Here is a 14,052-nt window from a genome sequence, read left to right as displayed (position 1 = left end):
TCGGCAGCCACGCGGGCACTGACTTCTCCTGGGCTTGGTCCTGTCTCTTCGGACCCCTCCCCTCCCAGGATCCTCCCGTGGGGCTCACAGTCCCACCGCGAATTAGAAGAGAAACACTCACTCACAGAGACTGAGAGGGAGAGCGCAGCGAGCATGCGGAGGCGGAGGAGCCTCGGCGCGCACGGCAGAGGGGTGTAGTGATCCTGTCTCCCCAGGGCAGGCAAGAGAGGCGGCCGTTTGCCCTCCTGGCGGGTCCCCAGCCCACCCTCCCCGGGCTCTGACGCGCTGCGGCTGCGGGCGCGGGGTGCATGGAAGCGGCGGCTGCGGTGGAGGAGGCGGCGGCTGCCCCATGGAGTGTTACTACATTGTCATCAGCTCCACGCATCTCAGCAACGGACACTTTCGCAACATCAAGGGAGTTTTCCGGGGCCCTCTCAGCAAGAACGGGAACAAAACTCTGGTAATCTCTCTTTCTCTCTCTCTCTCTCTCTCTCTCTCTCTCTCTCTCTCTCTCTCATCTAAGAGGACATTTGGAGGATTGAGACTACTGAGAGGTTTTGGAAGTGCTGCTATTCAATTTGGTTTATAATATATTAATTTGTTTACCTGATGGGAGTGGGTGATAATTAGAGATAGAAAGAGAAAGGAATCTCAGTAAAGCTATGATCCATGGCTTTGATTGACACTTCCATAATGCTCCAGACTCTCTCCACCTCATTCCATAATGCTGAAGATGATCACAATCTTTCCTTATTTGAAGCATGTTTTGTCAACAGGATCTTTTGGAAATGAAAGGAGTCCTAACCCTAAGTGACCCCATAACATCTTTTGATTTAGGAAGCTGAAGGTGAATGAGGATGTGTGTTTCTGATTGAGGCAGGGAGCCATGTGGCTGGTAGCATAGAGGAAGTGGAGGGACTGAGTGATGGTCTCAGAAAGAGTTTGTATTGGGGCTCTTCCCTGAAGGACCAACTGTCAGCAAACTTCTCTCATGAGAAGTTGTCAGTACTAAGCTAACACTAAAAATGATTCCAAAACCCATGCTGTCAGCTTTCAACTTGTTATTCTAAACAGGTTGGGGATAAGAATGAAGGGTGATCGCTGTATCACGATTAGAATCATTAAAAAAAAAAACATGTTAGACAAACAGAATCCATGCAGTGGCTGGAAGGTTCTCACTAGACCACAGCGCTTCATCTTTCAGCATCCTAGTAGAAAGAGCACTCCTGATTGGTGGGAGAAGATGTGCTGAGCACTGAAATAGTGCTGGGTGATATCTCCTTCATTCCTTCTAAATTCCAGTGGCTACAAAACCAGCCTGCAGACAACTCTCATATACTTGTATGTCTAGAGAAATATACACATCCATAAAGAAAAAAAAAAAAAAAAAAAGAAGTACACTATAGAGAGTAAAATAAGGTGCAGTATACAAAGGTCTGATTCACTAAGTCTGGGCCCATTAGCAAGCAGCCTCTCAGTGATTACTTAGCCTGAATGTGCAGAATAGAAGTTTAAGGACCAAATAGATAAAAAGTAAATACAGTATTCTTAATCTATTTTCTAAATATATCTCAAAATGTGTTACTACATGAATTAAAAAAAATTGTGGTGTGTTTTTTTTCCAAGGATAAGAAATTCTCATCTAAAATTTTAAGTGAACTTTGACATTAATTGATATATTCTTTTCCCCTTGAATTTATTATCTACCTCTTTTCAGTTCATTTAAGACTCAAAAAGCCAGGGCAAGTATGATGCTTTTGTTGTTCTGGATGTGGCCTGTTGTTGTTTTTGTTGCTGAACAAAAGAAAGTAAATAGCACTCTTCTGGTGACTTCATTATTGGAGTATCATATAAAGTAGGCAGAGGTTAAAGAGAGTATTAAAATTGTTCTGGCCAGAGATCTCAACTAGGAGGGAAGGCAGAATTGGGAGGGGAAAGACTTTTGTTTTGGATAAAGTAAACACAAGTTTGTTTTTTAAATCAAGTTTCACTGAGGGAAAAGGCAAACTTACTGAATGAGACTTTATTTTCATAGTTACTGTGATGGTGCAGGTGATAAAGTATACCTTAGAGTTCATAGAAAAATAGTTATTCTCCCAACCTCCTCTTGTTAAGATGCTATTAATCTTGATTATAAGTCAACTTGTGGTTTCTAACAATGGTTGAGTTTGCATATTCTGAATTCTTTGTCATATGCTTGAAGTTGACTAGTTCTTTTTATCACTCATATTGACAAAAGATAAGTTAAAGTCTACTTTTGCCAGTGTAACCTTGTTAAAATAGATGATAACAGCAGTCAGTTATATGAGATAAATACACTGAAATGTAGGTAAATGTCAGAATTAACAGATATAGATAATATACTTGACCATATTTATCTTAGTTATAATGAAAGAGACTTACAAGAACTTTCATGATAGTCCTTCCAAGTTGTTTATGAACTGCCCAAGTTTGTATTTCTTCTGTATAAGACTTTATACTGACTGAAATTATACAGATTTTTATATTCTGATCCAATTGTGTTTGAAACTATTTTTTTCCTTGATAATATATATGTATGTTTTCTAGATTTTTAAAGTTTTGTTATTGAAGACAATGAGATTTATGCCTAACATTAAGAATTATAGAATATTTTGGGAAATATTCATCAAGGAATAATTTTACATATGAAAAAGAGCTGTCCATACTTACCTGAAAATGTACTATTTTAAAGCACATAGGGTGTTGTGAAGATTTGCTGAAAGTTAAAACTTGCTAACAGTTAAAAATAGAAAATTGAAGCTCAAATGTCTGAATTAACAACTTAATAAGAAGCACAAATATTAACTTAATATAAATACATGTCCACGTTTTTTAAAAATTAAGTAAGGATTTATGCATGTCATGTTTTTAATTTGTATTTTCAAATTTTAAAATTGACACACAAAATCTCATGTGCAATTGTTTTAACCTCTGATTTGTGGAGTCATAATATGAGACTTTTTCACTTTATTTTATATTTGATTTTGACATACTTGAATTTTACCTTTAAAAAATCTTCACATTTCTGCGTTTTTAAATATACACTAAATTCAAAAGAATTTAACATATTTAAGTGTTTTTTTCTTATTTCAGGAAAGCACAACTTAACTATTTTACCCTAAGAAACTGAATTATTTTCAATTAATAGATAATTAATGAACATATTACTTATTTTTAAATTCACATTAATAAGTATTTTATAAAATTTCACAAATTTATAAGATTAAGATAATATATATCTATTAGTACAGTATTCTGTCATGAATAAAATGTTACTTGCATAAATAACCAGTGTAACTCAGGTTTCAGTGACATTGATTAATTATTAAGTCCTAAATTCAGAATTCGATACTGCCACTCATATTAAAGAGATTATCAAACTATGCAGTCCTTTCCATCTATCACCCATACATAAAATCTTGAAAAAAAGAAGCACATTTAAAGATTAAGACTGTTATTAATTTTGAACTTATTCATGAACTTTTAAATATATTCTACTTGGCCATTTTAAGTAAAAATATATAAATCTCCATTTAGAAATGTCTTATCCTGATTTCTATTGCAAATTGTATCATATCTATGATATAACTTTACTTTTATGAAACAAAGTAGCCCCAGGATTTCTGGATAAGTTATATGGTTTAATGACTATGAAAAAAGTTTATGTTCCATGTATTCTTATTATTTTTCTTTAAGTTTTTTCAATCCACTGCTGTGTAAGCAACTGCTGTTTGGATAGACCCATTAAGTTATAGTTTTTATTGCAATTGAGCCAAAAAGCTTGTTTTCCTTATTTATAGAGTTTAAAACAGCTATCCAGATATGCAATATATATTTAACATGGAATAAGTTATTTCTAATCACTATCACTTGTAATATAGAACTTGGGGTTTGCCCTTGGAATTTTGGAAGTTACTATTAATTTTCTTAATTCTGTTTGTTGATCAGCATTTTGGTTTCTCATATAATAGCATTACATTTATTTCACTGAATGGTAGTTTTGAGGTCACAGAGTGAGTCAATAGTATCATACAGATTTCCTGACATAATCCAAATTTTGGAATCCATAAGGATAAGTATTATAATTTGATTAAGAGATAGTATTGGTTAATCTATTTGTCAAAGGAATTTTACTTTACTATTTGCCTCCAGGTAAGGAAGAATAGTACCAGAGTTATAGAATAATTTGAATTTAAATTTGTTTTACTTCTTATCTTCAAATATATAAACATCACTAAGTTCTGTCTGATATAGGCCCCGTTTCTCCAATTTCAGTATAGGAACTAACAGATTTAGGAAGAGAAGAGTGTTATTAATTGGTTCTCAACATATTTGTAATTTAGTTCATTTGATTTTGTTGAGGTGCCTCAGTTGTGCACTATTATGGGCACCACAGGCGCTATATATTACATACTAAATATTATGTGCTAAGATTTATTCAGTGATGCTCCTGTTCATTTTGATTCTGTTGAAAATATATTTGATATGCTTGTAGGGTTTCTTGTCACTCAGGATATTTTCTTATGTATTAATTTTAGAAAGTAGGAAAATTGTTTTCCTTTGTGTATACAGGAAATCACAAATTTATTTAGGTAGGCCTTTGAAATATACTATATAGCTTTTTGTTTTAATTATCATTGTAGAATGTTATATTATTTATGCTTTTCAATCATACATAGTCTTTCCTAAAAAATGTAATTTAAAAGGTTTCTCCACTTACCCAAACTCAATTATGATTGGTAAAAGACTGATTGTTGATTGTTGTTAAAAAATTAATATTATTGGATAAACAGCCTCAAGGGAGTTTAGGAGAGATGGTGAATTATTAATGTGCTATCTTAATATATCTCCAAATTCCCCACTTTATGAACTTGTGCATAAATATCTTATTATATATTCTTCCAAGTTTCTTTCAAACTCTTAATTCAGTATTAAAAGTTATCTTGTGTCTCATTTTTCTGAACTTAATGTGCCATGCCATTTCTTCTTTGCTCTATTTGTTTTTTAGTGAAGTGAAATTTTACAGCATATGCATTTTTAGAACATGTTATTCAAGTTAAAGAAAATCTGAGACAGTTGGACTTTTATAATCATGACTCAAAAATGTAGGCAATATTTTAAAGAAGAATGTTGTTAATTAATACCCATGATTTCTACATACCTTTGATAGCTTATTAAATGTTTATTCTAGACAGCTGAAATTCAAATAGTGACATATTTTCTTTACTTGTTAGATCTGCACTGGTGTCTTCTTGGCTGTTGATGGGTATAATTATGTTTGCACTCAAAATACAGATGGGCAAAAGCTTCAAGGCCCATCTAATCCAGAGGTTTCAGAAGGTTTCAGAACTCTTCCCCAAACACAGCTTGGGGAAGAGTTCAGTATTTACAGTGTTTTACAATACTTGGGGTTAGATGCCATTGAAGGAATTATCCTTATAATTTACCACTATTCTACTCTGCTTTTTCTTGCTATATAGTTATTTAATTTTTTTATGTTCCCTTATCAACCAATGAGGAAACTTAAAGTTACTATTCCTGGCTTAAAATCAAAGTCAAAGTTTACCTATGAGAATATAGAAGTATTTTTAATTTTAAAAATATACTCTTCGTGTACCAACTTTCAAAACAGTAACGGTCTTCAAAAGTTTTCAGCATATTCACACTTTCCTTAACTGTTTACTATATATTAGTTGAACTCATTAACAGTATTCTCCAAATCAAATATCTAGAAATGCTAGCATAAGAAGAACCACTTAGAAATTTGAGGGTTATAGATTTTTTTTTTCATTTAAAATTGCAAATTAGGACTGGAGTACATGTCAGTGGTAGAGTGTATGTGCTTGGGATGTGCCAGGATCTGGATCCAATTCCCACCACCAAAAATAAATAAATAAACTAATAAATAACAAAATAAAAATAAAATTGCAGACCTTTGTATTCAAGCCGTTGGTGGTTGGGTATTTTCTTATTGTTTTTGTCTTTTTCAAGACTAATTCTAAATTTTTGAATATAATTTGAATTTATACTGAAACAAGTGTAGGTCACCAAAAGTATTTTAAAAATGCTTTATTAAAAGTATCATAGGTGGAAAAGTATTATGGGTAGCAGAAATCTTATTTTAAGGTAATGGTATAAATAATTATATCTGTGAGAATAATACAATATTGAAGTAATTTCTTCAGTGACCCTGTTGACTGTGAGAGTTCTTTTGAAGAAGATTTCTGTGTGTTAAGAATTTAAGTAATCCTCTGAGAAAAATAAATAGCAAGTATCCTCTGTGGTATACTGCAGCCAAAATTCATAAAATCATTTCTATTTATTACATTTTTATATTGCTAACTATTAAAAGTAAGATGTGTAATTTTGTTATTTTTAGTTTCTAAAACTTTTAGTCTGATATCGCTTGATGTGTTTTATTTTAAATTATCCATTGCATCTGAGAAAACCTTGCAATGTATAGTATATTTATGACAGTGTTTCCAGCTAGCAAGGATTCATTAATTTTTATAAATGTATTGTAATACACTTCCTAGCACAATGTAAGATAAAATGGGAGTAATAAATAATTAAGATTTAATCCTAGTTGTCAAAGTAAACAAAGTCCATTACCTGATGTACTACCCTGAACTCTTTCATAATGGTTTGGCACCACTGTAGGAAAGTTACATAATTTTCTCAATGAATGAAAATAGTTCTAATATACTAATAACTTATGATGGTATTCCTGTGTCCAAACTGAAAGGTAACTTTTTTGTTCTTAATAGCTTTAGAAAATTGGGCTAAGATGCGTCTGAGGGCTACTTTCATGTCTTAACTAGAATAGTAACTGTTTATTTCATCGAATACTAATCTAGGTACTGCTTTGAAGGTATTTGGAGGAGATGCAGCTAACCACTAGAATCAGGTGACTTTAACTTTAAAGACCATTACCCTCTATAATATGATTTGACCTCACACAAGCAGCTGAAAGTTCTTTCAACAATAACTTGAATTTCTTGAAGAAGAAATTTTTCCTGAAGACAACTGTCTCAACTCCTGAGTTTCCAACTTGCCTACTGCCTTTCATATTTCAAATTTACTAGGGCCTATAGTTACTGAGTTAATTCCTAAAAATAAATACACACATACACACACTATTGGTTCTGTTTATTTGGAAAACTCTGATACAGAGTATCAGTTCATAATACCATTTTTACATTAAGACAGCTAAATGATGGAAATATGAATCCTATTTGGACTTAATAGGAAAAGGTGAGTTGATGTTGATAACTATATAGATTTAAAGATGATGGAGCTTATTGTAAACATTTTCTGTTTTTCTTCATAATCACATTGAGAATTATTTGAAACATTTGTCTTGATTACAATCTATCTCTAATTCAATCTCACTTCCACAAAATTTGATGTTATACACTGCTATTTATGCAAAATCATAATTATTCTTATCAGTTCTACTTCAGTATGCATTAGTTGTACTTGAAGAAAGTTAGAATATCACTAAATGAGAGAAATATTTCAATACAATTTCAGAAGTGTACATTTTGGTATCCCAAATTTAAGAAAATGGGCTTTACATGAAGTTATGTAGAATAAAGAATTTACATTCTATGAACAGAATATTCTCATGAAAAACACAGAATTATGTAAATTTCCAGTAGCCAAAATTACCAGGACTGCAACTCTAATTGAACCTAATTAGTATGTTGCTATTTGTTGGAATGAGGTAAATTGTTCATCATGGGGAACCTTGCAACATCTCATGAAGAAGGCATGAAGAATAGTTTTACAGGATTTGGGATTTTGTGAGGTAATTATGTTTAAATCATTATTTCTGGATTTTGTACTATGATAAAGAAAGGCCACTTCTACTCTTGGTTTCTTAGTACGTTTTAAATAGAAGGCAAAAGGAACAGAGAGGATATAAAGTTGTAGGGTAGAAAATCTACTTTTGCTCATGTTGGCTGGTAGATGGGGATGTTGGGTAACAAAAACAATTGGTATCAAAAACAGATGTTATATTTTGTCTGTGATCAGTCATGATTGAGGCATAGTCTTTTTTGTCTCTATCACTATCATACAATGACCTCATTTGATGTTAGTGTACCCTGAAACTGTTCATGTGTAATAAGAGAACACCATTTCTTTTGTTTTCAGTACAGACAGTTATCAGCAGCTGCTCATTTCTCTCTCAGATATGTCCATGGAATGGGTGGCTGCTAATGGAAAGGACAGGCAAGTTACAGATGATCAGAGAACAGAGGTGATCAGAGGATAAGAGAATGGGGAATTTAGGGAAATGATATTCAAAGCTAGGGACTTAGGGATGAATGAGGTAGGCGAATGATTGAGAAGCATCAAGGTGGAACATGGAGGATGCATGCCCCTTATTACCACATTAATAGAAGATTTTGGAAAAATAAACACCTCCATCTCCTGAGACAGATACAGAGGAACCATGTTTCCAAGAGAAACAACTTTCAGTCGAAGCAAAAAGGTTAAGGAAAAAACTTAAAGCTGTGGAAATTGATTGATTATAGGCACTTATGAATTCAAGTGGACACAGACCAAAAGTTTTAGGTCATGTGGAAACAGAGAGTTATGTCAGAAAAGAGGATGTAACCTAGACATATGGGTATTAAAGTTTAGGAACTGAAGGATAATTTGGGAGTTCTGGGCTTCTTTGTGATCAACATCATTGAGGGTACAGAATATGATATGCCTGATTCTGATAAGCCTGTATCTTCACATGTTAGAGAACAGAGGAGATAAGTTCTCCTGTCTCTTGTAAGAGCATAGACCCCATTCATGAGAGTTGCACTCTCATGACCATTACCTTCTCAAGGCCCCTCTTCTAACACAGCACATTGTTAGGGGGTTAGAATTTTAGCATATGCATTTGGAAGACACAAACATGAAGTCCCATCACCCATCCATATCAGATTACATGTGTCCCTTAGTCAGGAAACATCTAAAGAATATTAATGTGGAGTAGTTAAATTTTGTCTGGAGAAAATTTAGAAATAAAGTGATTGTACTCTTGAGAGTTTCTAAGTACTTTAAATAGGTTATGGGAAGCAGGAAAATTTTGGATAATAAGTTACTCAGGAGACTAGTTGAAGAAAAGAAAGGCTGTAGTGGTCAGAATTTTCTTTTTCTAGTGCTGGTCAAGGACAGAATGGCAGGATCATGATATTTAGGGCTGGACACGTAGCTCCATGGTAGAGGGCTTGCCTAGTATGTCTGTAGTGTGTATGAAGTCCTGGATTCAATCCCCAGTATCACCAGCACATACACACACACACACATACACACACACACACAAAGATATAAATGATAAGTATTTCAAAACTTGATGCTGAGCAAATCTCTGCTTTTTGTTGAAGATAGTCAATGTATGGATGAAGTGATTTCACTAGAGAGTACTTTCACTACAGAATTGTGCTCTTGCATCCAACTTAGAATGTCTAAAGTACTTTCCCTTTTATTTACAAAATGATTGAAAATCCAAATACTCTATCACCAGATAGATCTGAACTCAAATCCTATCTCTACCTCTATATTAGTAAATAGTGAAGATCATTGCCTGTAATCCAAACCCAGAATAAAAATTATGTGTCTTAGTCTCACACACACACACACACACACACACACACACACATATATATATATATATATATTCATAAAAGAATTCTACAGTAAGATATATTAAGTGGTTTGATAATGTCAAGGCTAAAGATTCTCTGATTTTATTTGCGTTTTTCCTATAGTTACAGTGTGGTCACTATTTTAGTCATCACATCTACACTATTAAATGAGGAAAAAAAAAAAGGAATACGGAGGAAGGAAAAAAAGTGATGTTTGCTTTGCATGATTTCTTTCCAACAATATTGGCTTATATCTCTTTGTCCAGAACTGTTTTAGAAAACCATTCCTAAGTAGAATAAAATATTAAAATATGGTTTATTAAGCTAACACAATACTAATTTCAATAAGTCAATGTTAGGTTAGTAAGAAAAAGAGGGAATTAATTAGACAAGAGACATCTACCATGATTAGTCCCTAGCTTTAAGACCTTGGTAAGATTCACTTATTTCATTATCAGTTATGTTAACATTGAAAAAAATGCGATGATACCTATGTAGAAAACTAATTTGTAAACCCAGTGTGATAATAAATATGTATTGGATTGCACAATATTTGCCACAGAAGCGTGCAATAAGTTGTGGTAACTACTACAAGTATTTCTTGCTGTATCATTTATTTTCTTTAACTGGAATTTCTATCATTCAATTCAATATATCTGGACTTAACATAATTCTAACACCTTTAATATTGAACCATATTAGTGTTTTTTTTACTCAGTGTCTTAGTCTGCTTGTGCTGCTGTAACAAAATATCATTGATTGGGTGTCTTATGTAAATCGTGAAATTATTTCTCACAGACCCAAAGGTTGTAAGGTTCAAGGACAGGCTGCCAGCCAATCTGGTATCTGGTGAGGGCTTATTTCCTCACAGAAGGGCTTTTCTAACTTCAAATGGAAGTAAAGGGAAAAGGGATTTTCTTAGCCCTCCATTTCAAGGGCACTAATCTGCTCCTGAGGTTACACCATCTCCCATCTCCCCTCCTGATACCATCACATTGGCATTAAGGTTGCTACATGTGCATTCTGGGTGGTTGAAAACAATTTGTGCCATAGCACCCAGTTTACTCATGATACCCTTACTTATACTTATCTCAGTAATGTTATGAAGTCTCCTCCCTTAGGCTGGCCCCTAAATATTTTAGAAGATAAACAGATGAAAATCACAAGAAAACGTTCAGAACTAGTAATTTATTTGTCTTTCAGAACTCATAAAACTATAGGAAACTGAAACTTTAAGAAAGATTAGAATTTCTTTTAACTATCTATAATAATAAATCCTATGTGATTTCCTTGCAATGTTCTTTGACCACTGCAGTTCTGATATTACAAAAGTAATATTTACACTAGGGGGCAGCATAACATTTCTTGTTTCTCTCATATAGATAGGCAGAACAAATAACCATAGATAATAAATTTATCAAACATAGTTACCACAGTCTTATTTGTTAAAAGTCGCTCTAAAACTTCATTATCTAAAAAGTCAGTTTGGAAATGTGATGTTGGTTTGATGTGATTGCTACAAACTCAGTTCCTATACTTTACCAAGTAATCATTTTTGATCCTACTCTTCCTCATTCACATCATTCACTTGGGAAGTATGTGGACATGCTGGCATAGAGTTGGTAACTTATTACATCTTTGTAGTCTGTGATCTTGCTTGAAAAAGTATCAGTTTTCCCTATTGAGGTTGATGTTTCTAGGTTCTCAGTAGTAACTCCAGTCTACTAGTTTCATAACTCTTAATGCCAAATTTACTTTTCATTTTATAATTGATTTATAATTAAATTTGACATTTTTCATGAACACTATTAAACAAAATAAAGGTGAATTGTGATAACCATTATTTGTTGATAGAATAGCTAAAATATGAAATAAAGTTTATGTAAAATTTTGAAACTCATCCTATATTTTCTTGATTGCCACAAGTGATAACTATTGAAAAAATATTTGGTATTCAAATATCCAAGTTTTATTACTGTATAGTGATGTTTCTTCCATAACAATTGGCAATACATTTATTAGGGAAAAGGTCTAGGTTTTATAAAATAGCATAAACTGTTTTATTTGTATTACCAATTACTGGATATATTAATTCAACATAAAAGATGCGTTTCTATAAATTAGACTTAGAAAAGTTGCTATAAATGATACATGTTGTTTTTCAAAATCATATTAAGCTATTTTTCAGGTACACTGATCTTTTTAGAATTTCAGATGTATGAATTACATATTGCTGCTCTGGTGAGTTGTATTTAAGGCAGTCTATTCCCATTATTCTTCAGCAAAAGTTAGTGAAGTAAACAATAATAGTAAATCTAAGCAAATTGATTCTCTTTCTATTGTGCTTAGCATATTGTAAGCATAATTTCATGATGTAAGAGAAATTGAGGATATTTTCTTAAGATATCCAATCACTTTAATTAAAATATGCCCACGTTTAATTCACATATGCTATTGGATAAATACTTAGTTGCATTTCAGAATCCAAATATACTTACTATCTTAAATTATTATTAAAGTGAAAATATAATTCTAGCAACTATAAAAACCATAGTTTCAGGTCAGTGGAGAGACTCCTGATTTCTCTCAGTACCCTACATAAAATAAGGACAGTATCTATTTGTGGGCTCAAGGCAAAACAGATAGGCAAACATAGCAAAATCACTCATATTTTCTCTCTCTGCCTCTGCCACCCTCACTGTTCCCTGAATTTCTTCTCTCTCCACCTCTCTCTATATCACATAGTGGTAGAGGGTATTCCTTTCACCTTCAGCCTGAGTATATATTGTCAGAAAGTCCATAGCACCCTACTAGCTTTGTCCAAGGACCAGAAATCAAAACAATGATTTATGTATCCACCTGATATAGTATCAGAGATCTAAAAATAATAGTGGTCAGATTTGGGGGAATTATGAAGTAACTTAATAGCCAAAATTACACTGGAGGATCATAATCCTAGAAATTGAGAAAGAAAAAGAGTAGGAGGGAGAAAAGGAAGAGAGGGAAAGAAAAGAGAGGGAGAGAAGGAGAGAGGGAGAGAGTGTTATTAACTCTTCTTTTGCAATTAAGAAGATTTCAGCTAAGAAGGTATATAGACTTAAATAATTGCATTATGATACATACAAACTTACCTGAGTTAGTATCACTTTAAGCTGTTTTCCTGAATGCAGTTGCATTTCTTTTAACTTTTTAATTCTCAAAATTATTCAAATTTGTATGAAAAATTATACCATTACACTGTAGAATACAGAAACCTCCACAGTGACAGGAATATGCCAAAAATGATTCCCCATTCTCTAACCCAGCTGGAATTCTGCATTCTGTGAGGATTTGTAGATTTCACATGAGAATGCTATGAATGGTGACTTTAATATGATATCTGGTTATTTTTTTTCAACAACCTCAAGCCCTGTAGTAGGCAGTGAAGCAAGGAATGTAGTTTTCATTCTCCCTACCTTCTGGCATGTTTTAGCCATGTAATGGAAGAAGAGACATTCAAAGACAGGATGATGCTGATGCACAGTGTCAATGGGGATCACTCCAGGCAGATGCATTTCATCCTAGGAAGATGAAGCATAGTAAAGAGAGCACCACAGTGAGTGTCCAGTGGCTTCACAATAACTTCATCAGTAAGAGGTTCCTGGGGCTGAATAGTCACTGTTATTTCAGGCAATATCAATGGCCAAATTTTGCCCAAATATGGACGGTTCTGTTTCCCCAACAAACCTGGATCAACAAGATCACCTTTGAATCTGCCAGCAGCCTAATATTTTTCTAGTAAGTATTTTTTATGCTTCACTTAATAAGCTAATTTTGGAGAGAATTAGGATAACTATAGAATTTTTTTTTTCAAAATTTCTGGTTTTATGTAGAATTTTCACCGTGTTTCACTTCTTCCTTTGCTTCCTGCCATTTTCCTCTTTATTTTTTCTTTAATAAAAAGTATTAAAGCCTTTGGAACTAGAAAGAGCTAGGTTTAAATTTTGGCTTTCCAACCTGGATCAGTCATTTGACTTTAGTTTCTGTTCCTTTATCAATAACAGAACTTCAACTGATTTAATCCCTGGTGTATACTAAATTATCAAGCATTTTATTTAAATCATATACAATTACAACTGAAATGCTTTGAGCTGAGTAAGTTGGGTGAATAGGCTTGTTGTAAAGATTATTAAGGGAGGTGTCCATTTCAGTGTCTGGTACATAATCAATGCTATTGAAATTTTTATAAATATAGTTATCTTGAAAGGAGATTTGTCCTTCCTTCTTTCCAAAGCTAATGCATAAATGTGTGCTTGTCAAATAGAACATGAGATGCCAAAGAATAGGAAATAGGTGGTTAAGGGAGTCCAATAAAATTAAGGTCCTAGAGTTGATTGGAAAAGTT

General features: G+C 33.3%; 1 protein-coding gene across 1 annotated transcript in view; it reads left to right on the top strand.

Moving 5' to 3' along the window:
* Positions 1 to 349: 349 nt before the first annotated feature.
* The window catches only part of Znf804a (zinc finger protein 804A), a 285,210-nt gene continuing 271,507 nt past the window's right edge, over positions 350 to 14,052 (top strand). The window contains exon 1 of the mRNA XM_076866916.2: positions 350 to 460. Coding sequence (XP_076723031.2) covers positions 350 to 460 — 111 coding nt within the window. The remainder of the gene's footprint in view (positions 461 to 14,052) is intronic.

Source organism: Callospermophilus lateralis, chromosome 9 (genome assembly GCF_048772815.1).
Source record: "Callospermophilus lateralis isolate mCalLat2 chromosome 9, mCalLat2.hap1, whole genome shotgun sequence".
Classification (NCBI taxonomy): domain Eukaryota; kingdom Metazoa; phylum Chordata; class Mammalia; order Rodentia; family Sciuridae; genus Callospermophilus; species Callospermophilus lateralis.
The sequence above is the reverse complement of the archived record's forward strand: the minus strand, read 5'-3'. Positions and strand labels throughout refer to the sequence as shown.